This window comes from Urocitellus parryii, chromosome 9 (genome assembly GCF_045843805.1).
Source record: "Urocitellus parryii isolate mUroPar1 chromosome 9, mUroPar1.hap1, whole genome shotgun sequence".
In the NCBI taxonomy this organism is placed as follows: domain Eukaryota; kingdom Metazoa; phylum Chordata; class Mammalia; order Rodentia; family Sciuridae; genus Urocitellus; species Urocitellus parryii.
Window position 1 is genome coordinate 55,089,925 of NC_135539.1, and position 27,220 is coordinate 55,117,144.

General features: G+C 36.3%; 1 protein-coding gene across 2 annotated transcripts in view; it reads left to right on the top strand.

Annotated features, from left to right (window-relative positions):
• Window positions 1-27,220, top strand: part of Ccny (cyclin Y) — a 216,903-nt gene that overhangs the window by 167,144 nt on the left and 22,539 nt on the right. For both annotated transcript variants that reach the window (XM_026409085.2, XM_026409086.2), the window contains exons 4-7: window positions 2,253-2,353; window positions 8,300-8,335; window positions 11,724-11,781; window positions 11,871-11,990. In XM_026409085.2, the coding sequence (XP_026264870.1) occupies window positions 2,253-2,353; window positions 8,300-8,335; window positions 11,724-11,781; window positions 11,871-11,990 (315 nt within the window). The remainder of the gene's footprint in view (window positions 1-2,252; window positions 2,354-8,299; window positions 8,336-11,723; window positions 11,782-11,870; window positions 11,991-27,220) is intronic.

Sequence of the window (27,220 nt, forward strand, 5' to 3'; positions counted from 1 at the left end):
TTTGTCATTGTCGTCGTTTGTTTTTAGCAAAGATTAGAAAATAAGTGGGAGGGTCTTGCTATGCTTGTAAGTATATGTGAAACACACTGATTTTTCAGCATCATGGGGCAACTGAGTTAATAAAATATTTTGACTAAACCTAGCACTAGCCAGCACACTGTGCTAATTTAAAAAGTTTAATAACTACAGTACACCTGGTGAACATATATAATGCTTCCTTGTTGCATTGTAGAGGCACCCTGAAACCAGAAATCTTTATAACTTAACGCTTATGGTTTTTATTAAATTTAGAAACTGTTACATAGTTTGAAAGCTGAGTTGGTGTCCCCTTGGAAAATAAAGGCTTTGCTATGTTAGCCCTTTGTTTTGGGATGCACAAACTGAACAACTGGGGTGATTCTGAGGCCAGGACTGGGCGGGTTCCTTAGTGTGACTGGTTTGAGTTAACCCTCTGACCCTTAGGACTTTGCATGTAGAGGGGTCTTTCTACCCCTTAGGTCACAAAATTGATTTCTTAGATTATGAGGATGCAGACTGTACTCACCCAAGTGAATCACCTATTTCCTCTCCCTGACTTCATGGCTTATGTCTTCTTAGGGAAGCTAGTTGTTCTTTGAAGTTCCCATCACATTTTAATGTTAAAGGAATTTGTATCAGAGGAAATAGTTGAAACCTCACAAGAAATGAAAGTGTGAAATACTGTCTTTTTGCTTTGTCGTTGGGATTATTAAAATTATCCTATATTTCTGCAAATTCATTAACAAACACATCAGTTAATAACTGGATTTTTGTGTCAAACATTGTATCTATTGGGATTATTGTTTGTAGTAAATTTCGTTTCTGTGGGGAACAAAATTTTGATAAGGATTTTTAAAGCTTGCCACCCATTTTAACAGCTTTTGTTAGAATTTGATTTTTTCTTATATAATTACATCAAGAAATTAAAGCAAGAAGGAGAATTGTATTAATTCTTTAGGATTGTCTTAATGAGACTATTGTGATTAATTTGATAGATGTGAAAGATGTCATGTGAAAATTAACATTTAAAGTCATAATTTGAACTGTTACACTCTCTTCATGCCCTTTCATTATGTATAAAAGTGCAAGCTTAAGTGGGAAGCTGAGAACAAGTCTGATCTTTTCCATTTCCTGACTCTGGTTATTTCCTTCTGACCTGTGGTATTTATGTTAGAACCAGTGCTCACAGGGTTATAATGCATCAGTAGTGCAGTGCCCTCTAGCTGTATTTTAAGGAACTAGGTATACAAAATAGTAACTAGCATTGATTATTTAGTTTTGAGAGGAAATTATAATATTGTCCGTGTATTTTTCAGGCTGCTGCACATTTTCATAATTTTGTTACAGAGGAAACCTATTAAATAGGAAGTAAATGGCAATGGCAAAGAATTTTGGCATTTGGAACCAGGGCTTTTGGTCTTTAATTGATTTTCTTTACTAAATTCATGAACTGAGGGTTTTGCTGGAGGTAGGCAAGCCAGGCAGGTGCCCAAATTGTTATCCAAAGTCCACTTAGCATTCAAGTAGGTGAAATCAATAAACAGTTTTAAAAATTGTTTTCTGTATCATTACTGTTCAGAAGTAGTTCTCCATTCTAAAATTCTCTGCAGAACTCAAAACTTGTACATTTGTGAAAGAACCACTTTTTAAAAGTGTACAAGTATACTACCTACAGGTTATAAGCTGGTTGTATTTCCAAAGTTTCAAATAATTTCCTCCTTCAAATAATTTTGTTCCTATCAAAGATATACATTTCTTTGTAACTTGCAAAAATTTAAGTGGATTAGCAAGGAGATTCTAAATCAACCTTGGCTGCATTTCCATGGCCCATAAATCAACTATACCCCAACAATGGATTCTCATCTTGATCTTAGTGCATAAAATAAGATGTCACCTCAATTATGGGCTTTCATTAACATAGAGAGCAGTGTACTCCATGTTTTACTCAGGCCCCAAGGCAGATGGTTTTTATGGACTCTGAAGGGTACTCTTTGATTGCATAGGTTTACTGTTCTCCCATGAAAGTTTGGGACTAGGAATGGTGTTGGAGACTTATGTGTGAAAGAACTGGCGACTCATTTTATAATCAAATTTTGTTGTTCTGTTTGTGGTGGTAACGATTCTCACTAAGACATTCTTCCTCTGTGTTCTGATCTCAAATAAGGGGGTGATACTCCTTGAAAGAATTTATAGCTCTCTGTAATTATCTTTGTCTTGTTGCTGTTGTTTTCTAGCATCCTCCTGGACAAATTACAAGGAAATACAGCTCCTGCTCTACTATTTTCCTAGATGATAGCACAGTCAGTCAACCAAACCTCAAGTATACAATTAAATGGTGGGTATACAGATTTTTGCCTAACTGAATGCCTTTTCTGTTTCTTAATTTGATGGCTAAGCTGATTGGTAATGGGATCTGGAGTGATGAGATTGGCTGGGGAGGAGAAGCTATTTTACTATTTATATCAAAGGCCAACATTTTAAATTATTTTAAACATACATAACCTAATGTATATTTTTTAATTTTTGTGTATACTTTTTATCCTTTCATTTTGATTGATACTATCCTGGCATATCTTTGCCAATATTTTACCTTCTAACTAAACATGGCTCCTGTAGTCCCAATTTAAGATCAGGGCTGTAGTAGGAAGCCCACCTGGCACAATGAGAATGTACTTGGCCAGAGCTGGGAGATCTGACTTTTGCTAAGACAAAGGATTTGAGTAGAATCTTTCTGTGTGTGTGTGTGTGTGTGTGTGTGTGTGTGTGTGTGTGTGTGGTGCTGGGATCGAACCCAGGGCCTTTTGCATATGAGCCAAGCACTCTACCAACTGAGCTGTATTCCCAGCCCTCTGTGGGTTTTTTTTAGTTCATTATTTTGAAATGGAGTTTAAGAGGGAGAAAGTAGAGTCTTTCAGTCACATCCTTTCCCTTTGAAAGCTTTGGTTTTCTCATTAAGAACCAGGGGAATACTGGTCTTTGCTATAAGATTTCCACCTTATTGAGCATTGTGAGAACAGCCACCTTTAGCAGGTACCACAGATAACTTGATGTGCTGGGGTCTGTACTCAGCAGCCCAACTATGAAAAATCTGGGATATTTTCTCTCTCTACTTGTTTAAGAAAGTACACATTTAACAACAATTCATGTTAGCATATGGAATAAGTGTTGCAGTTTCTAAATAGGAAGAGTGCTATTTCCATGACCACATTTTCAGATTTAGAAGCCCTATTCTGAATGGGACCACACGTGCAATCACAGCTTCTGTCAGACAGTAAGGATTGTAAGCATCTTCCATGGACAGAGTCCAGTCTGGGTGAGAGGTGGAAGACAAGACCACTGAGTGAAGGTGCCTGATGTAGAGTTCCCTTCTCTCGTATAGGGTTGAATGCATCCAGGATGTAAATGGAAATGTAGTCTCTTCCCTCATTGCCCCAGCATTTAGAAGCATGGTAAATGGTTTTTACTCCTTAGCACCTTGGTCATAACCAGAACAAGCGAGAGATGGTGATTTTGCCCAAAGGATTCTGGGCATAAACCCAAACAGTTAGCACTTGAAGCTGGAAAGAGATGTATTCTGGCTATGCTGTGCAGCTATCTGTGTGACCTTGCACACAGAAGGTAGAGCCCTCATTACCCTTGAGCAGAAGCTTACTACTGGAAAATGAATAGTATAGTACTTCTTAGAGGTATTTTCTAGATTAAGTGATTAGGACTTGTGGGAGAGAAGTGGGAAGCCCTGAAAATCTGTGTACCATTTGGCTCTTGGCACCTGCTTAAACTCTGAAGAGTCCAGAATGAAAGCTGCCCACTTTCCTGTAATACTGAGGTCCTCTTCCCAGGAAGTGAGGCAGAGAAGAGGAGAAGGGTAGTTAGTGGGAGCTCTTGAGATTGTTAAGTAGATCTGACTCAATTCTCAACATGGACACTTGGGAACCTGGTGGGGAAAACTGGGTGACAATTTATATTTCAGTCCTCAAATATGGAAAGTGCGAGCACCTAAGTTACAAAAGTGTGTAAATGAGTCAATAGTTCCAGCTTTGGCAGCACTGGGAACTTAAGAAGCACACTGACATTTGATGTCCTTTCATGTGTCCCTGTACATGTCCTGGAGTGTGGCCTGGGTATCTAGACTTTTCATCCACCTATGAAGATCATAATAGGCAGCCAAGGTTGAGGACTCCTGATGTAAGGGATCATTTGCCCTCCCCTCACCCACCAACATTAACTGGTTAATGAGTAGAGGGACAAGAAACTGAAAGCAAGAACAGTTAGGATTAGGTGACTGGAGACAAGGGCTCTGTAGAAACGGTGACTTCTCTGACTCAAAAGACATCTCTGTACCACAAAACTTGAAATTCCTTTAGTCAGTAGTTCAGCTTCTCTAAAAAGCATCCTTAAAATGTATGTTTGGGATCAGAGTAGGTGAGCCCTTACTGAAGTGGTGCCATTAGAATTCTTCTGGCAAAACCACCATCTCTCACTTGTTTTGTTTATGGCCAAAGAGCTGAAGAGTAAAAAAATAAACAGGTGTTAGCAGGTCTGGCTGAGTTCTCCAGCCAGGGCCTTTGATACTGTACGAAGAAGGGGACACACTGAAGGGAGAAGATCTGAATGCCAACCCAATCTACTGTTTTGCCTAAAACTTATCCTATACTTCTCAAATCAGAAACTCTTGTTTTCCTTTCTCTGCCTTCCTAAATTCAAGACCCTCTTACTCCTTGTCTTTGACATTAAAATTGATAACAAAGTCATTAATACTGTAGTTCATTCTGACTGTGGTCATCAGTATGCTGAACTTGTATCCCACACCCATTATAACCTTGTTTCTGTGAGAGTATGCTCTGAGTTCTAAACCTTTGGTTCATTCACCGATGTTTGGAAGACAAACCATCTGAAAATTGGGGATTGAAAAACTTAACAATTTACATATTCTAATAAGACTCAGGTTGGAGGGTTGAGGGTGGTATAACCATCAAAAAGTATAAAAAGTTTGGGCACTCAAAACAATGCTCATTATTTTTGTAGGCATAATTTTTTATTTTGAGAACTTGATTTGCCCATCTTTGCCCTAAATGCCAACAGCTGTGGTATGAATTTAAAGTTTGCCAACTACACTCCATGCTTCCACAGCCAACTCTTCTGCACCAAATTCTGTAACAGTTATAGGCATTATGATCAAAGCAGAGTATAGGTTGGTAGAGAGCCCCATTTACACAACTAGCCAAGTTGTCTGTGGCCTTTAGCCTCTGGGGGTTAAAGAATAGATAATTACCTTCCACCTTTGTCTCCAAGGTCATCCCTTCTGTGCTAATAGAACCTACAACTTCTAGATTAAAGAGGTCTTGGGAATGCCATATTGTTTGCTAATAACTTAGCTCTAGGAAAGAAATACGGCAGAGGCAGTGCCAACAATCACAAATCTGTTTTATTTTCTTGGATTGAAAAATAGCATTTCTTCCTTTCTATATGGCAAAAGGAGCTGAGCAAACCCTTTAGTCCAAATATACTTCTGTTTCCCAGGTTGGCTCCAGGCCATCCTAATGAAATCTCACCATTTTTTGAGGCTGTGGCAGAACTGACCAGGCTGTTGAAGCTGGTCATTTGGAATGAAGCCTATAGTCTGAGACTGACCTGGTTGTCCACTAGCTGCCCTTTTCCCCAGCAATTGCATCATTTAGAAAGACTAGCTAAACTGGTCTGTAGGGCTGTACTATGCATGAATCCCCTGCACAGTGTCCTCACTTTCCAAGATATAACCTTGAATGAAAATTGGTCTACAGAACAGCTCTTTCCTCAGGATATGTTAGGCCATGATAATGCCCAGTCTTATCTTTGGAGATGACCTAAGGAGTTTATTTGGAGTCCTGACATAAAGAGTTTCACCATTCTGCACAAACCAGAGACCTTTTGATAGGGAACAATGATAATAAAAACTTTTATTTTATAAATTTATATTTGAGATAATGCTTTTAATACATTTTGTTTTATTTCATTTGATCATAATAACAACTCTGTAATGTGGGTTGTATTGTCCTAATTTTTATAGGTGAGGAAATGAAAGTCTGGAGAAGTAAATTAGCCCTGGGGTTTTGAACCCAAGTTTGTCTGACATTAGTCCATGGGTATATTTCTCCTGTGTCATGTTCCCTTGCAGGCAAGAGCAAGGAACATTTTTTTTCTAATCAATCAAAGATATTAAACTAATCACTACAATAAACCTAGTCATATAAAACATTCTATTTAAATCTGACATTAGATTAGAAAAGCAGTTCTCCCAGTGTGACTGTTAAATGAATAAAGAGGCAACATAGTAGAACAGAAGGGTACAAAACCATTATATAAGTCAGAAATCTTAGCATCTATTTTCTGAAACTGAGTTTTTTTCATTTAAAAAAAAAGGATCAGTAACATCCACTATTTTCTATAACAAGACTGAGGTGTTAGTATATGTGAAAACATTTTATGATCCTAATAATAATCATTATTATTTTTTTAAGCTTCTGAAGCTCTTTCACACCAATTAGAATTCCCTCATCAGCTTAAATGCTTTGGAGAGTTATGAGAAAGAGAATCTATTACCATTTTCCCATGTGTAGATCTAGAATGAGACTTGGAAAAATATAAGTTCTGTGTTAGAGCACGATTAGCTATCATCATTTTGGGCTATAGATAAACAGCTAAGCACTTTGGAATTAGAGATACATATTCAAATCTCTGAGTTGGTGGCTCTGTAGTCATCTCTCCATGTTGGTTCCCTGCTTGGGAGTTTCAAGCTTTGAAAGATCTAGAACTTTGAGAGAACTATACTGTTTGATGTAGCCAATTAGCTCTTTTTATATAAAAAATTTTAAAACTTTTTAAAAAGAAAATTTTTGACTGCCTTAGTACATTTTAAAGTAAAGCAGAAAGAGTAGAAGAATCTTGACAGTTTATTAAAAAGGGAATTACAAAAGATTGGCCAGTGCTCGGGTACAGCTCAGTTCTAGAGCACTTGCTTAGTGTGTACACGGCCCTGGGTTCAATCCTTTGCACCACTCACATATGAATAATTCTGCCAACTTGAATAGATGATCAAAATACTGTTTTCCTATCCAGTTGGAGATATTTTTTTTTTCCAGGTAAGGGTCAACAAGTGTGAGATAAAACAAACATTTTTGGGGAGTTGTGTTGATATAGGCCTTCTGCAAAGATATTTGGCAGTATATACTGGGAGTCCTACAATTATTAAAATGACTGTAGACCAAGCAATTCCAATTACTGGATATTTTCTTGTGAAATAATATAGTCACAGATTGCATAAATATTTATCTGTAAGGATGTTCACTATGGTGTTAATTGTAATTAATGAATGTGAGAAACAAATGTATAATGGTAGGGGGCATGGTTAAGTACATTATGAAATATAATCAGCCATTTAAAATCATGGTTTTGAAGAATATTTTAATGATCAGAAAAAATTTAACATGAAAAGAATAGAAATGGAAAATAAACTTTTTGTTTACATATGTGTGTGTGTGTGTGTATAAATAGCTAACTATATTTCTCAAGCTAATAACAGTTGTCTTTAGGCAAAGGGATTATTTTTTCTTATAGTTTTCTGTATTATATTTCCTTATAGTTTCAAAAATTTTTATGCTGAATATAAATTTATATGATGAATATAATATATTTAATTGTCAAATAACATTTTATAAGAGAAAAATTCAGGGAAAAGAGAATGCAATTATTTATTAAATTGGATCTTTTCAATTTTAGAATGTAATTTTAAGATAGTGCTACAAATAAGTGCCATTTCAGCAAGTGATTAAAGAAAATGTGTAGTTTGCTAAGAGGTTATTGATTTAAGAGAAAAAATAGCAAACTGCTATAGGCGATACATTTTTCTGGTAGTTATAAAGAAATTACTAATTTTCTAAACCTCAGTAGACAATGACTTGGAGATTTCTAAAGATGTTAATTTGTACTACCTGTCTTTTACATAATTCCTGTATTTGCAAGTGAGAAAAGCTTAAAATTTCTTATAGAGCAGTTTGTTTCTAAATGTCACTTGAAGTTCTGTTGTTTCTAGAAAAGATTTAACAGTTTCTGGGGATGAGTACCAGACTGATTTAATTTGAAGAGTGCATTCTGTTGAGCAGCATTCTGAATGAAATGGCATTATTCAGATGGGTTGTTGGACTTTTATTTAAATTTAAATATTGATGTTCAGACTGATAGTAGATAATACCTGAAAGTTTGAATACACCGATAAAATGTTGAATTCTTCTGTTTTATTTTACAGTGTAGCTCTTGCAATATATTATCACATCAAAAACAGGTATGTGTACAATTAACTTTGTACTAAAAGCATCACACATATATTTTTCCTTTTGTTTCCTATTATGTTCTAATTGCTTCAATCTTTGAATATTATATTTTTATGTTTTTATAGAATTTCTAAAAGTAGTATAATTTACCAAAACTTTGCAGGTAAGTACTAAACTACTTCTGAATCAGAGGAACCCAAATGGGTGTTTATGGTTGAAACAGCAAAATGGAACAAAAGTACTTGATAATATTCAACTTCCTCTTCATTCTTTATTTTCTATAGAATGTTTTAAGCATTATGTAGAATTCTTCCATAAACATTAACATGAAAAACTATAGTTTGAATTCAGTCAAGAAAATTTTGGTGTACGCTTAGGTATAAATTGTAGAAGTCCTGGTGTACAAGTATATGGAGGTGGTTCAGTTAATTTAAAAAGTCAGCTCAAATAGGGAATAAAATTAAAATCTACCTTAAATATTTATTCCATGTAAGAATAAACATGTAAGAATACATATGTTTTTGAATTAAAAAAAAATTGAATGTCAAAAAACTGTTGCTTCAAGCTTGGGACTTTTAGCCATGTTCATAATTCATCTTTTCCAAATTGTTTTTTCTTGAAAGTGGGAAGCTTAAAGACATTCATAAAACATTCTGAGTGTAGAATCTTTTAGGTTTTGACCACATCTACTCTATGGCAAATTTATTTTCAGTGATTTTTCTTTTATTGAGTTTCCCTAAAGTGTCCTCTTAGTTTGCACAAGCATAAAGCCACTCTTCCTGCAGTTATATTTTATTGATTAAGGGAATAGTTACATATATAAGAGTTTAGCAAGTACAACTGGTGTGAGCTGGTTTGGGAACTAGCAGAGCAGCAATATGGTAGGCATGGATCTCAGCTGGTGGGTGCAGATTACCTTCAGCTTGTTCAACAGGGAGAGTTGTGGGAAGCTGGTGAAGTGTAGGGTGTGTGGAAGTGCTTCCCTTGAATGTGTTCTGGGAAACTGAAGCAAACACCTGGGGAAGTGTTCTCTAGAGTAACTTATTTTCTAGATAGTAATTGTGATCATGGTTCTATATGGTGCTTGAGAATTTTGGATGTAAGAACTTAACAAATGGAATAGTCTTAGAACTCTTGAAGTAGATAACTGGAAGTGTAGATTTTGTCTTGTTATTTCTATGATAGAAGGTCAAACTTTTTAAACATTTAAGCATTCAATAACAATGCAATATCATTAGTGAAACTCAGATGTGCTTTCAAACTAATTTTGCATTAGCATCTCTTAAGAGATTTCTCAGTTCTTGGTTTTTATTCCCCTATGCTGAGGATTGAACTCAGGGATGGGCACACACACTATATCCCTGAGCTATACCCATAGTTCATATTTATTGGTTCTTAGACTTTCATGGATCCCAAATTTAGTTAGCCATAATTGATAATAGTAAGAACCAATTTTATGAAATGTTTATTCAAACTCCTATTGTCTGTTTTACATGTATTATGTCATTTTAGTTTTATTAACTCCAAGAGGTAATATTGATAGTGTCTCCATTTTATAAGTAAGGAAGTTGAGGCACAGAGAAGTTAAATAATAGGTTTAAGATGATATAGCTAGTAAATTGGGCAATTCAGAATTGAATCCAACCAGTCTACCACCTTGAACTGTATTTGTTTTGCTCTTCTAGATTAATGGTGATAAATTGGGCCAAAAGTGAGTGGAAGTATGTAGGAAGTTAACTTGAAAAAGTGAACATTTATGAATAAGCAGTATTAACCTGCAGAGTGGAACCTGCAGTCTCTGGGAAAGGGAGGCACAACTATATGCAGACCTCCTCAGTAAATCATGTTGAACACCTGTGGTGCTAGTGGTAGATCCATTAGCTTGAGAGAGATGGTGCTGTTCATCTAGGATACATGAAATAGTCTACTTCTCAAGAGGATACAGTTTTCTCCCCAGAGTTAGCTCATGTTCTTCATCTTCATTTGTATTTCAAATTTCTGTTTTCATTTTTAAAATTACTTTTGGGGACTGTATCTAGATGACTGTGCTAGATGACTTTTCAGGAGCTTTCGTTCATCAGGAAAATTGAACAGGGCCCTTGATTGCCTGAGGAAATGGGGGGTGGGTAGGCCAGGCTTTGTGTCTTACAAGACTATAAGGAAGTCATAGAACATTGCTGGTTCTTCATAGCTGGAAGTGTACATAGCCTGGTGCTGCTCCCAGAAAGAGCTGTTTCTGCTTCAAGACTCCACCATCAGGTTAAACTCTTCTTTCACTGAAGTCTGTTTCAGTTGATGATGCTTTTCATGTTGTCAGGTGCAGGTGGGTACAGGTGTTCATGCCCAGGGTTTAATACAGTGCCTATTATGCATATGCAGGAATGAAATTGAGCCATTTTGTTAGCCCTTTCCTTTTTATTTTTACACAGATGGTAAATTTATAAAGCAAAAACTGTCATTTGACATGCTGAATGTGTGTTAGGGACAGGTTTGTAAGCCTTCTAATGTTCGTAAATCTAACTGACATTGGAAGCACAGAATATGGTAATTATATATTGTAACCCATAAGCACTGATTTCCGAATTTGGTTTTTAAAGAAAAAATTTTAGGCAGAACTCAAATTACATAAAACAGATGAAGTGAGCTGTCACTGGTGAGATACAGGTGGTCCCTGCAGAGGCCAGCAGCCTGAGGCATTGTGTAGACAGTGAACCAGCACTTTAAATGGTCTTATACATTACCAGCCTGGTAACAACCACTCATTCTTTTATAGGTTTATAGATTATTGAGTGAAGGGCTGGGCATATAGCTCAGTTGGTATAGTTTTTGCCTTGCAGGCACAAGATCCTAGGTTCTAATCCCCAGTACCCTCCCCTCCCCCACACAAAGAATTTTTAGTGCATACTCATTCAATGTGTTTTCAACATAAAATTATGAAAACTTAGTGAAGTTGCCAAACTGCATGTTGTGAATGCTGCCTATACTGAACTCTAGGACCCAATGAATGTTGCTAATCTGGAATTATTTCCCATCAACCATCATAGGGTAATGTCTTACCTAGATCTGTCAGTCTTTGTTCAGAAATAAGACGTTAAAGGAACTTTAAGTCTTTTGCTTATATTGGGTTCATTTGAAAATTCAGAAAATCTGAATATTTGCTTCATTTACCTAAATGTTTCAGTTCATAACCTATATGTCCATGTATTTTTTTAAACAAAATACTTAAATATTGCATCCAAGAGAAACAACTCATTATTCACAAAAAACCAAAATCATCTCTTAAATTTAGCACTGTTTCTGTCTCTTGAAATAGTTGAGTCAAAATGTGTTTGTTTTATTTTTAATGATATTTATTCTTGCAGAAAGTAAACTCTGTTTTTCTACTATTTTTGCCACCAGGGACCCAGATGGAAGGATGCTCTTAGATATTTTTGATGAAAACCTTCATCCTCTTTCGGTAATCTCCTCTGTGTGTTTCATGAGATTGTGTATTTTTTGTTTGCTCCTATTAAGTGACAAATCATCTGAAAATATTTCCTTCCTCAGAAATCCGAAGTGCCACCAGATTATGACAAACATAACCCAGAGCAGAAACAAATCTACCGGTTTGTTCGAACACTGTTTAGTGCTGCTCAGCTGACGGCCGAATGTGCCATTGTCACCCTGGTGAGTGCATTCAGGATGACTGCAACAGTCTCCACACTGGCTAGGCGTGAGCCTGTATCTGTAGTTCAACAATGTGGGGGGCACATAGGGGATCTTTACAAGGTTACCCTTGGAAAACTATGGTATAAATTTCAGTGGTCTTTTCTGGGAGATTAGAATATGGATCTCTGAAAAGAGGGTGTGAAGTCTATCGTATAGTTCCCACCTAAGTCATTTGTGGAATCACATTCAGCATCAGTAAATGCTGAAATGTTAAGTGATGATAAATACAACAGTTGGCTCAGGGGGAATAAGGACCAAGGTCACTTCCTCTTAACATCTGGTTTCCTCTTGTTCATTCTTTACATTGATTTTAATGATGTTAATAAGTTATGACAAATATATGCATCCTAAGATGTATGGTACATGAATGATGTATGATATGATGAATACATTCATCCTACATGAACATCTATGTGGGAAGGAGTATATATATATTTCTAGCCTCTGATTAGTCAATTTTGTATAATTGCATTTATATGGCAATTATATGAAAGTAATCTGCATTTTAAGAGGAAAAACTAAAATGTTTTTTCTTAGATTCTTAGAACTTTATGGACTTTTAAGATCAAATCTCATTTGGGAATTATATTTTATAGTGGAATTCATTGTCCCTTACCTTTTATATTGTGTGAAACTCAGATAAGAAACTTTTTCTGTGACTAGCTGGCCTATAGATCAGAATACCATTCCCTGTAGTTTCTGAGATTATTGTCTAACAGAAATTTTACAGGCATCTAGGGACTTTGGTATCCCTGCCACATTAAGAGCTTTGTGCACTTGGGCTAGTTTAACAGTAAACCAGTTTGCTTTTTCATTCATCTGTTCGTCCAGTTGTTCGTTTATTCCTTCTCATTGAGCTTGCAGGCTAAAGGGCAAAACAGACATTCAAATAATCATTATGTGATTTGGAATGATTATAGGTTCTGAGATTGTAATTGAGAATTGTGTTTATTTTTCCCCCCAAAGGATTTCAGGTTCTGACAAAAACATACAACAGAGCAACAGGGTTGTGATTTTTTATGTAGAGAGATTAGGTTGAAGGGCTGAAAAAAATCAGATGAAACTATCAATGAAATTAGACTAAAATTCATGTCATGAAGAAAGATTTATTTTGAAACTGCTTCAGTGAAAAATGGTGATTTTTTTTCAACCTTTAATTCCTATGAAAAATAAGGCCTGACTATGACCTGATTTCCTTTGTTTATATTTATTATTAGAGTGAAGGAGAAGGTAAGTGACCTGTGGAATATAGGGCTAACATTTAAATCCCTGCAGTTCACCCAGTTTCTGGAGAGAACATTTAAAGTAGTACATCCCCCATTGTCCTTTGATGTCACTGAGAGTGACAGAAGGATTGACTAAGTTCATGTCGTTGGAGTATGTAGGAGTGGCACATTGTGAATAATAATAACTACTGAAGTCTTCACTTGCCCTACAAGTAAACTGGCAGCTTAGGTAGGATACTAGTTTGTATTGCGGTTTTGTGATGACCACCTGGAGAAGAGCAGTTCTAGAGTCCTATATAGTGGCTTACCACTGCAGCCATCTTCTGGCTGTTGCTTACCTTGATGAGGATGCATTTTGAATGCTGTGGGCAAAAGGCAGACAGACTGATGCTCTGACAGAGACCCTAGTTTGTTTGCTTGTGTCCCTAAGAGTTAGAAGAAGCCATTCAGGGTAAATGTGGTCTAGAGTTAACCAAGATGCATTTATCTTTGCTTTTTTCTTGGACATATATTTGGCAGATGACTGGCATGCTGCCATTAGGAGGCAGGGGGAAGGACAGCAGTTAGCTATAGCCCTGCTGTCCATAAGGAACAGGACTGCAGACTGCTTGTGGTAAGAGAGCCTGTGCCCCTTCCAGAGCCTCATTAATCCAAAGCCAGGTATTTCAGAGTTTAATGGACTTTATTTTAAGAGTAACAATAGGGCTGGGGGTGTAGCTCAGTGGTAGAGTACTTGCCTGGCATGTGTGAAACCCTGGATTCAATCCCCAACACCACAAAAAAAGGAAAGCAAGGAAAAAAAAAAAGAAGAAGAAGAAAAACAATAACTTAGTATCACAAGTATATAATTTTTAGCTTTTCAAAATATGCTAAAAACTCTCGTAATGACATTGACACAGGAGGAAACTAAACTAGAGGTGAGATAATTGAGTTCACCTTGCTGAGCTAGGTTTTTTTTTTTTTTTTACATAGGACTTTTATAATGTTCTGAACAACAGCCAAGGGAAAATGGAGCCGTTGTGGTGAGGTGAATAGAAGGCCATAACATCTGTTTGGTTGCCCCTCTGAGTGGCCCATTTTTTTCCCACAGGAGTTACTCAAGCTGGGTGGTACTTAGAACAGATGCCCATTTTTAGTCTCATGTAGTACTTGAATGACAAAAGAAAGCTCACTCTGTCTCTGAACCAGAGATGTTTGATTGTAAGGATAAGAAACCCACAGAGAGGCCTGGAAAGAACAGAAGTATCCCATATATCGCTTGTCCTTGAGAATCATAAGTACATCAGAACATATAATGAGATCAATGACAGGTTTCCCTCTCCCTCTCCCATTCCCTTCAGTTTGCCTGTGGGTCTGTGGCATAAACCTTCGGTTGTCTTTAAATGTTTAATAGTGGATGTGGTAGGAAAGCAGCTGTCCCAGTCCTACCATATGCCATTTTCCCATTTAAGGTCCCACACTAGCTAAACACCAGTTGTTTAGTTCAGCTTTTGGAGAGGGGATGAATATTGATTGGTCCATTTCCTTTAGGATCAGATGTTTACCTGTAGATCAATATTGGTCATGATCCCAAGGTGCAGGAGTCCCAAGCCATTGTTTTTTTTTTTTTTGTCATTTTATACTCTCCTCTATTCAAATCCTGCTGTGGTTCCTTGTCTTCCTTCCAGGAGAACACAAAGGCCCCAGCAGGAGTAGGCCTCCTCTTATCTCACTTGAGCTGCCTTCACTCACCCTCTACAGGGGCATGCTGCTGCTGCCTTCTGACTCCTCGCCATTCCCTAATAAACATGCTGGACACATTCTTGCCTCAGAATATTTGCATTTGCCTCCGCTTCCCCACCTACGCACGTGGTGCTTCAGTGGGGCTTTTGCATGACCACATATTTTCAGTTGAAATCTCCTTCCTCCCTCCGTGTTTCCTTTTTATCATCTACTGCTTTGTTTTTCTCCATGGTACTTATCACTTATTAACATTTTTTAGATTTCATTTATTTCATTGTTTTGTCTATCAGCTCCATCGGTAAGGCTTTTTGTCTTTTTGTCTGGTTGTTTCACTACAACATGACCAGCATAGACTGGTACATAGTGCATGCCAATCTATGAATAAATGCCAGTCTAGTGAATAAATACTTATTGAACATATAAAGCAGGCATGATAATAATTGCCTACTTGCTGAAGTAGCATAAATGGTCTTGAATCTTATATTTGCCTGAAGCACAAGAACTGTTCAATAACTCTTTGTTATCATCTACCCCTACCCTATAGTTTTATACCAGTAAATCTGCTACTTCATTGCCTGAGTTACTTAGGTAAGCTTTCTGGAGGGAGGGTGGCAAATTCTTTAGCTTTGGGGACCATAGCCCCTGATTGAGTGTTACATACAAGATTGGTTCTCTGAGTAAAGCAGCAGTTGATGAACAATGGAAGGGGAAGTTAGTAATCTATAGAAAGGAGTTAGGCAGAAAGTAAAGGGAAATCAAGAAGAAATGCAGATTGCAAGCTGAGAACTGATCAGATAAGAGGAGATAGTGTTTCCTCTTTTTATCCCTTAATTTTTATAGCTCTATCAATATATATTTCACATGCCATAATGCTCATCCATTTAAAATGAGCACTTTTGCAGTGTTCAGGATATTGTGCAAGCATCACCGCAGCCTAATTCCAGAATATTTTCATAATATTCTGGGAAGAAACCCTTTACCCTTGGGCAACCACTCCTTATTCCTAATCCTTATCCCAAACATAGGGAACTTCTAACCCATTTTCTATCTCTATAGAATTGCTTATGCTGGATATTTATTGTAAATGGAATCATATTATGATCGTTTGTGACTGGCTTCTTTCAGTGAAAATGTTTTCAAGGTTCATCTGCATTGTGGAATAGTATTTCATTCTTCTTTATTGCCAAACAATATTTCACTGATAGATCCTTTAACTCCTATGAATAATGCTTCTGAGGATATCTGTGTTTAGTATGGGGTTAGTATGGTTTTTGTTCCTCTTGGTGCCTATATAGTAGCAGCATTGCAGGTCATCTAGTAATGCTGTGTTTAACTTTTGGATGAACAGACTATTTTCCAAAGTTGCATTATGTGTTCCCATTGGTAATTTTATGAGATTTCCAATTTCTCCACATTATATCACATCATTGATTTTGACACTTTGTTATTATCTGTCTTTTATATTTTCAGCATTGTATGAAGTGGGTATGAAGTGTTATCTCATTGTGGTTCTGGTTTATGTTTCTTTGATGATTAATGATGCTAACCATCTTTTCATGTGTTTATTGACCTTTTGTATATTTTATTTAGAAAAAGTAAATTCTTTGCCCATTTTTAAAATTGGGCTTTTAAAATTGTTGAGTAATAAACATTTTTATATGTTCTGGACACAAATTATTTAATATCGTCGTCTTTGTGGTTGTCATTTCATTTTCTTAATAGTAGTACTGTTTACAACATAGCTTTTCATTTTCATGAATATTTCATCCATCAACGAAAAAATATACTTTCTTCTCAGCAGCACATGGCTCCTTCTCTAAAATAGACCGTATCTTATGCCACAAAACAACTCTTAGAATGCAGGGTCTTATCTCTGTTTTTTGTATTTACTATCAGACCACAATGGAATGAAATTAGAAAGAATTAGAAGAAATTAGAAGAAACCAAGGATAAATTTAAAAAATTCTTAGAGGTAAATAAGGACACTGACACAACACATCGAAATCTCTGGGACACTAAGAAGGCAGTACTAAGATAAAAGTTTACTGCATTGAGTGCATTCATTAAAATTGAATAAAAAGTCAACAGATAAATGACTTAACACTACATCTCAAAGCCCTAGGGGAAGAAAAACACCACAAATCAACACCAAAAGCAGTAGAATACAGGAAATAATTAAAATCAGAGCTGAAATAATGAAACTGAAACAAAAGAAACAATTTCAAAAATTGACAAAACAAAAAGTTGGTTTTTTGAAAAATTAAATAAAAATAGATGAACCCCTGGCCATGCTAATGAAGAGAAAAAGAGAGAAAACTCATGTTACTAAAATAGAAGATAAAGAAGGAAATATCACAACAGACACGTCTGAAGTATAGAAGATAATTAAAAACTATTTTGAAAATTAATATTCTAATAAAATAGAATATATCAAAGACATTGAAAAATTTCTAGAGTCTCAAACTAAATGAAGAGGTCATACATGATTTAAATAGATCAATTTCAAGTAATGAAATAGAAAACTCCATCAAAAGCCTACCAACCAAGAAAAGCACAGGACCAGATGGATTCTCAACCGAGTTATACAAGACTTTCAAAGAAGAATTAACACCACTACTCCTCAAAGTAGAGAACTCTTCCAAACTCATTCTGTAAGGCTAATATCACCCTGATAACCAAAACCAAAGACACATCAAGGAAAGAAAACTTAAGACCAATATCCCTGATGAACATAGATGCAAACATACTTAATAAAATTTTGGCAAGTCACATACAAAAACATATTAAAAAGATAATGCACCATGATCAACTGGGATTCATCCCAGGGATGCAGGATTAGTTCAGCATATGAAAATCAATAACTGTAATACATCATATTAATAGACTTAAAAACAAGAATCATATGATCATCTCAATAGATGCAGAAAAAGCATTTGACAAAATACAGCACACCTTCATGTTCAAAACACTAAAAAACTACGGATAGAAGAAACATACCTCAACACTGTAAAAGCTATATATGCTAAACCCAAAGCAGGCATCATTTTAAATGGAGAAAAATTGAAAGCATTTCCACTAAAAACTGGAAAAGGATCTCTTCTCTCACCACTTCTATTCAACATCATCCTTAAACTCTAGCCAGAGCAATTAAACAAAAGAAAGAAATTAAAGGGAGTCAAATAGGTAAAGAACAACTCAAATTATCACTATTTGCTGATGACGTGATTCTATATTTAAAAGATTAAAAAAAAATTCCACCAGAAAACTTCTAGAACTAATAAATGAATTCAGCAAAGTAGCAGGATATAAAATCAACACCTGTTAATCAAACGCATTCCTATACATCAACGATGAATCCACTGAAAGAGAAATTAGGAAAACTACTCCATTCACAATAGCCTCAAAAAACAAAACAAAACAAAAAAACCTTGGAATCGATCTAACAAAAGAGGTGAAAAACCTCTACAATGAAAACTATAGAACACTAAAGAAAGAAACTGAAGAAAACCTCAGAAGATGGAAAGATCTCCCATGATCCTGGATAGGCAGAATTAATATTATCAAAATGGCCATACTACCAAAAGCATTATACAAATTTAATACAATTCCTACAAAAATCCCAATGACATTCTTCATAGAAATAGAAAAGTCATCATGAAATTTATTTGGAAAAATAAGAGACCCAGAATAGCTAAAGCAAAAAAAGTGAAGCAGGAGGCATCACAATACCAGACCTTAAACTATACTACAGAACTAAGTAATAAAAATGGCATGGTATTGGCACCAAAATAGACTTTTAGACCAATGATATAGAATAGAGGACACACAGACAAACCCATATAAATAAATATGGGTATTTCACACTAAACAAAGGTGCCAAAAACATTCACTGGAGAAAAGATCGCCTATTCAACAAATGGTGCTGGCAAAACTGGAGAACCATATGCAGCAAAATGAAATTAAACCTCTATCTCTCACCCGGCACAAAAATCAACTCAAAATGGATGAAAGACTTAGGCACTAAAACAGAGACCCTGCACCTAATAGAAAAAAACCATAGGCCCAAATCTTTACCACTTTGGCCTGGGATCTGAATTCCTTAACAAGACTCCTAAAGTGCAAGAAAATCAAGAATTAATAAATGGGATGGATTCAAATTAAAAAGCTTTTTCTCAGCAAAGGAAACAATACAGTGAGGAGAGGGCCTACGGATTGGGAGAAAATCTTCACTACGTGCCCCTCCAATAAAGCATTAATCTCTAGGATATATAAAGAACTCAAAAAACTTTACACCAAAAAACAAACAAACAAAAAAAGAAAAGAAATAACCCAGTCAGTAAATTGGCTAAGGAACTGAACAGACACTTCACAGAAGAAGAAATACAACTGGATCAACAAATATATGGATGTGTTCAACATTTATAGCAATTAGAAAAATGCAAATCAAAACTACTCTAAGATTTCATCTCACTCCTTTCAGAGTGGCAATCAATCTAGTGGTGGTATTGATTCTTCTTTGAAAGTCTTGTAGAACTCGGATAGGAATCCAGGCAACAATAAACGTTGGCGAGGATGTGGCGAAAAGGTATGCTCATACATTATTGGTGGGACTGCAAACTGGTGAAACCACTACGGAAAGCAGAATGGAGATTCCTCAGAAAATTGGGAATTGGAACACATTTGACCCAGCTCTCCCACTCCTTGGTTTATACCCAAAGGACTTAAAATCAGCATAATATAATGACGCAGCGACATTAATGTTTATAGAAGCTCAAATCACAATAGCTAAACTACAGAACCAGTGTAGGTGTCCCTCAATAGATGAATGGATAAAGAAAATGAGGCATATATACTCAATGGATATTTCTCAGCTTTACAGTAGAGTAAAATTATGGCATTTGCCAGTAAATGGTTGGAGTTGGAGAATATCATGCTAGGCAAATAAACCAATCCCACAAAACCAAAGACCAAATGTTTTCTCTAATATGAGGATACTAATTCACAATAAGGCGGGGGGGGGGCACTAGGGAAGAATGGCATTACCTTAGATTTGGTAGAGGGAAGTGATTGGAGGGGAGGGGATGGGATGTGGGAATAGGAAAGAGAGTAGAATAAAACAGATATTATTACTATATGTATATAGTAATAATATCTGTTTTATTATTACTAATTTATTACTAATATGATTCTGCAACATGTACACTCAGAAAAATAAGAAATTGTAACCCATCTATGTATGAGATATCAAAAGTGCATAAATCCATTCTACTGTCATGTATATAACTAATTAAAATAAATAAAAAACTTAAAAAATAAATAATAAACTTAAAAATAACTAATTAAAATAAATAAAAAAACTTTTTTAAAAATTTCGAATTTCATTCCATTGTGGTCTGATAGAATGGAGGGTCTTATCTCTAGTGTCCCAGAGATTTTGATGTGTTGTGTCAGTGTTCTCATTTACCTCTAAGAATTTTTTTATTTTATCCTTGGTTTCTTCTACTATCCATTCATCATTCAATTGTGTATTAGTCTCCATTTGTTACAGTAGCTTCTATTTTTTATTTTATTGTTGATTTCTAATTTCATTCCATTGTGGTCTGATAGAATGCAGGGTCTTATCTCTATATTTTGTATTTACTAAGAGTTGTTTTGGGGCATAAGATATGGTCTATTTTAGAGAAGGAGCCATGTGCTGCTGAGAAGAAAGTATATTTGCTCGTTGATGGATGAAATATCTATATATGTCTATTAAGTCTAAATTATTGATTGTATTATTTAGTTCTATAGTTTTCTTATTTAGTTTTTGTTTGGAAGATCTGTTCAGTAGTGAGAAAAGTGTGTTAAAGTCACCCAGTATTATTGTATTGTGGTCCATTTGACTCTTAAAATTGAAAGGGTTTGTTTGATGTACATAGATGCTACATTGTTTGGGGCATAAATATTTATAATTGTTAGGTCCTGCTTATATATACTTCCTTTAAGAAGTATGAAATGTCCTTTTTGGTCTCTTCTGATTAACTTTGGTTTGAAGTCTACTTTATCTGAAATGAGAATGGAAACCCCTGCTTATTTACGCAGTTCATATAAGTGATAAGGTTTTTTTTCCCATCCTTTCACCTTCAGCCTGTGGATGTCTTTGCCCATGAGGTGAGTTTCTTGAAGACAGCATATTGTTGGCTCTTGTGTTTTAATCCAATCTGCCAGTCTATGTCTTTTGATTGATGAATTTAGGCCATTCACATTCAAGGTTATTATTGAGATATGATTTGTATTCCCTGTCATTTTGATTTATTTCTGGTTTTTGATTAGTCTAAGTTTCTCATTTCATTGAATGTCACTTTAGTGTAGATCCTCCTTTTGCTGGTTTTCACTTTATCCTCATGGGATATTTTGTTGAGAATGCTCTGTAGGCTTTCTAGTTTTGAATTCTTTTAATTTTTTGTTTTAATTTCATCTTCAAATCTGAAACTTAATTTTACTGGATATAAAATTCTTGGTTGACATTTTTTTTTCTTTCAGAGCTTGAAATATATTATTCCAGGACCTCCTAGCTTTGTGGGTCTGGGCTGAGAAATCAATTGAGATCTGAATTGGTTTTCCCCTATATATAATTTGATTTTCTTCTCACACAGCCTTTAGGATTTTATCTTTATTCTCTGTGTTAGTCATTCTCATTATAATGTGTCTTGTTGTGGGTCTGCTATAATTTTGAAATTTGGGGGACCTGTAAGCCTCTTGTATTTGATTTTCCACTCTGTTCCTTAGGTTTGGGAAATTTTCTGTTATTATATCATTGAAAATATTTTGCATTCCTTTGGTTTGTATCTCTACTCCTTCTTCTATTCTGATAACTCTTAAATTTGGTCTTTTCATGTTATCCCATAATTCTTGGTTTCTTTATCTTCTCCACATGTTCAACTCTACTTTCGAGGTTATATATTTTGTCTTCATTTTGTCTTCATTGTCTGAGGTTCTGTCTTCCAAGTCGTCTAATCTGTTGGAGATGCTTTCTGTTGAATTTTTAATTTGATTTACTGATTCCTTCATTTCAAGGATTTCTGCTTCTTTTTTTTCCCCATGATCTCTAACTCTTTATTGAAGTGTTCTTTCACTTCCTGTATTTTTTTTATTTCACTCATTATACTGTCCTTTACTTCACATATCAATTTAACTATATACAATCTGAACTCCTTTTTGGACATTTATTCTACTGTGTTTTCAGTGGCTTCTGTTATTGAAGCATCTTGGTTTGTTTGGGGTCTTTATTCCCTTGTTTTTTCATGTTGTGTATTTTCCCTCTAAAAGAGTGGATCTCAGGCAGAATATATTATACCCTGTAGTCCTATAGTGTCCCTGAAGGTTTCTAGCGCTTCACCTATTACTGGTAAGACCAATATCAACAGTACCCAGTGAGCACAATATATAGCCTTAAACGTAATAGCTCCCCTGAAGTGTTTGCTCATTTCTTGCATTGAACCAAAATGAAGAATTGAATAGTTGTCTATAGTATAAACAGAATATTTGTTAAACCGATTTACAATTCAAATGGTAGATGAGAGAACAGAGGTAGTGTAGTATGCAATATTCATGAGAGAGGAAGATAGAAGCTAGAAGTAAAAATTCACAGGAAGAGTGGAAGAGTAGCTGACAGAGATTAGCTGTTAGTTGGAGAAAAGTTGGAAAAAAATCTAAGAAACTAGACGAGAGAGGAAGAATACGAACAAAGAGAAAAAATTAAAGATATAAGAATACCATAAAAATGCAAAACACCAACCATATATCATTGTCCTCCACACAATGATGCATAAAAAAACTCCTGTTCCAAGTATGGTAGAGAGATTAGTGAATCAAAAAACAAAATGAAATAAGTCTTGCTAGAAAGTCGAACTGTTTCTGTCAATGTTAAACAGTTTCTCAGCCCTGTCTTTGACATCTCTTGGGATCACCAAACTCAGATCAGCCTCGAAAACCCAGTCTCTGTCCCACTGATCTGGACTTCAGATACTTTAGTATCAGCCACGCTGCAGTCCCAAGATCTCAATGCTGTTCCTACTTGCAGAGAGACCACAGGGATACCCTCATGCAAAGGAGCAACCCCAAGATGCAGCAGCAAGACAATTGCAACCAGCACTCTCAGCAGGAAGACCCAAGGCTCCTCCAAACCTGCAGGCCCATACTGGACCTGTAGGTCCCAGATGGAGTCTCCAGACAGAGGCTCTTGTGGTGGTAAACCTGCTGGCACCCAGGCCCCCGGCCTGGTTATTACATCCAAAATGGGTGCAGTCACATGTAACCAAACCTGGAGTCTCCCCCAACATAGTCCTCTAGGCTGTGGTACAGTAGAAGTGGCGGTGGTTATTGGCAGCAGGCAGGGCATCAGCAGTAGCAGGCAACTACAACTGCAGCTGTGGGGGCCATAGTCTCCAGGCGATCTCCGGGGGTCAGCAGCAGTGTCAGCTTCAATTGCATCCAGGGCAGCAGTTTGTTCTGTGGCAGTAGCACCCAGAAAGAAGACCTCCAGGTTATCTCAGGCTGGCAACAGTGGAATCAGAGGCAGCAGCAATGGTGGGAGTGGTACAGGCGGTGGTTGATTAACAGACTTCCAGTTCAGTGGCAGCAACCACAGAGGTAGTGAGAGAATTCACGTAGGAGGTAACCAAGGCCGTGCCCAGAGATGAGACCTCCTGGCACTGCAGTGACTTCTGTGGCAGCCCAGATAAAAGACCTCCAGGTGATCTCAGGCTGGCAGCAGCGGAATCAGAGGCTGCAGTGGTGGTAGCTGTGCGGATGGTGGTTGATTGACAGGACACTTCCGGTTCAGCGACAACAACCGCGGAGATAGGGTTGGAATTTGCGACTGAGGTAACCAAGGCCACGGAGGCTGTGCCCAGAGAAGAGACCTTCAGGTCCACCAGTGGCGACTGCTACACTGGTGTCTGTAGCAGCGGCCTTATTTTTTTCTGTTGTTACTTTTGCTTTGGTGTTTTATCCAAGAGCCTGCTGCACATTGTGAGACCTATGATCATAATGGTTTACCCCTCCATTTTCCTCTGGGAATTTTATAACTGTAGCTTTTACCTTAAGGTCCATCATGTATTTTGAGCTAATTTTTGTGAGGTGGAGTCCAAATTCATTATTTTGAGTCTACATATACATTTGTCTTCGGACCATTCATTGATATGACTGGCCATTGCCTTTCATTTTGAGATTTTTGATACAAATTTCATTGAATATGTGGTGTATTGGAGAGTATTGCCAGTCTTATCAATATTAAGTCTTCCAATCCCTAACCAAGAGGAGAGGTGTCTTTCCACCTAGATTTTCTTTAATTCTTCTGACAGTGTTCTGTAGTTTTCAGTGTACATTGCTTGTACTTCTTTTGTTAAATTTCTTCCTGGGTATTTAATTCATTTTCATGCTATTTTAAATGGAATTGCTTTCTTTATTTTCAGTGGTTTATGGCTAGTGTACAGGAGGAATGCAGTTGATATTTTTCTATTGATCTTGTATTCTGCCACATTGGCTGGACTCATTTATTAGTCTGCATTGTTTTTTAAGTCAATTCTTTTAAATTTTTTATAAACAAAATTGTGTCATCTGTAAATAGAGATGTAAAACACATCTGTAAAACACATCTGGATGTGTTTTATTTTTATTTCTTAGTTGTCCTAAAGTTAGTATCTGCGTTACATTGATGAGTAGAAGTGCCTAGAGTGTGCATTCTTGTCTTATTGATTTTAGGGGGAGAGTTTTCAGTCTTCAGTTAATTATGTTAGTTGTGGGTTTTTCATAGATGCCCTCTATCAGTTCCCTTATGTTCCTTCTTTCTGGGGCCTTTTTATTTGAAAAGGCAATATATTTCTGTCAGATATTTTCCCTCAATCTATTGAGATTGATAGTGTGAGTTTTGTCCTTTATTTAATTAGAATATTAAATCAACCTTGCATTCCTGGGGTAGATCACACTTGACTGTGGTGTTTAATTTTCCCCCTGTCCGTGGGGGTATATAATTCTTGTTACATATTGCTGGACTCAATTTACTGGTATTTTGTTGGATTTTTTATGTATATATTTGTAATTAATATTGGTTTGTGGTTTTCTTGTAGTAGCTTTGGTTTTGATATCAGGATAATGCTGGTCTCACTAGGAGTAGTGGTACACTCCTGTAATCCCAAATACTTCAGAGGCAGAGCCAGGAGGATCCCCAATTTGAAGCCAGTTTGGACAACTTAGTGAGACTCTATCTCAAAATAAAAAGGAACAGAGATGTATGTAGCTCACTGGTAAAGTGCTCCTGGGTTCAATCCCTGCTACTGGGATGTTGTGGGGGTGAGGAGGATAATACCGAATTGAATTAAGAAGTGTTCTTCCCACTTTTTTTTTTTTAACTGCAATCAGGGGAGAATTTGTGAAAGGTTTGTGTTAATTCTTATTTAAATCTCTGCTAGAATTCACCAGTGAAGCTATCTTGGGTAGAATTTTTCTCTTTTGGAAATTTTTACATGACCAATTTAGTCTTTTCACCTGTTTGTTATAGGTCTATGAGTTGTTATCTCTTGAGTTTGTTTATGTCTTTCTAAGAATTTGGCTGTTTCATCTGCCTTACCCATTTGTTGGTCCTAATATTATTTTATGATTCTTTTTATCTATGTAGTCTGTAATGTCTTCTTTTTTGTTTTACATTTCACTCATTTGAGCTTTTTTTTTCTTGAGTGACTCAGAGGAGTCTAAGGCAATGATTTTTTTTAAAACTTTTCAATTTAGCTTTAAGTAGAAAATACAAATTATATTCATCTTAGTGCACACTCCCCTCCCAAGATTTCACAAATACTTTAACTTGCCAGATCTGAGACACTTTTTTTCTGTTTCATTTTTAAAATGCTTATTGTCTTGTATTTTTTTTAAATTACAACTCACAATTTATAAAATACAATGTTGAGAGTCCCCATGACCACCCCAGTTAATGAATCACAAGGACTCATAGCACTCATCATGTAGGTACTGCCATGTTACAACAGTGAAAGGATACAAAGCAAAATCAGCACAGGGAGGATGCTAGGGGTAAGGTCTGATGGGAACCAAGGGTATGCTTCTAAGTGTCCTCACTCAGTGGAGTCCTAAGGCACACTTAACCTCTCAGCAGTGTTTTGTGATGATAATTATAAAACATTGCCTACCAGAAAGCCCCATTGGAAATTTAGCACTCAAGGCTTTTATTGAAGGTTGGTCACATAGACATCCTCTGCTTAGCACATACCAAAATTCCCAACTCCCAGAAGGAAAAAACAGGTTCAGCATAAGTTATGTTGTTTGTACAAATGGTTTAGGTACAGTGAGATACTTTTAATACATAGTGGGAATGATGGGAACACTTCTGAAATTAAGTCCCCACATCCTCATGGAGGACCAGCCTTGGAAACAGGCCTTTTCTTTTTTTTATTATTTTTATTTTATTTATTCTAATTTTTATATATGACATCAGAATGCAATTCAATTCCTATTACACAAACAGAGCACAATTTGTCATGTCTCTGGTTATACACAAAGTAGAGTCACACCATTCGTGTTTTCATACATGTACTTAGGATAATGATGTCCATCTCATTCCACCAGTTTTCCTCACCCCATGTCCCCTCCATTCCCCTCCCTCCCTTTTGCCCTATCTACAGTTTGTCCATTCCTCTCATGCTCCCCCCATCCCCATTATGAATCAGCATCCTTATATCAGAAAACATTTTGCATTTGGTTTTTTGGGATTGGCTTACTTCATTTAGCATTATCCATATGCAACAAAATGAAGTTAAGCTCCTATCTCTCACCATGCACAAAACTTAACTCTAAGTGGATCAAGGATCTAGGAATTAAACACAGAGAACTTGCACCTAATAGAAGAAAAGGCTCAAATCTCCATCATGTCAGATTAGGCCCTGACTTCTTTAATAAGACTCCTGTAGCGCAAGAATTAAAATCAAGAATCAATAAATGGGATGGATTCAAACTCAAAAGCTTCTTCTCAGCAAAAGAAACAATCAGTGAAGTGAATAGAGAGCCTACAGAATGGGAGCAAATTTTTACCTCATGCACATCAGAGCACTAATTTCTAGGATATATAAAGAACTCAAAAATCTTAACACACACACACACACACACACACACACACACACCAACAACAACAACAACAACAAATAACCCAGTCAATGGGCTAAGGAACTGAACACAGACACTTCTAAGAAGATG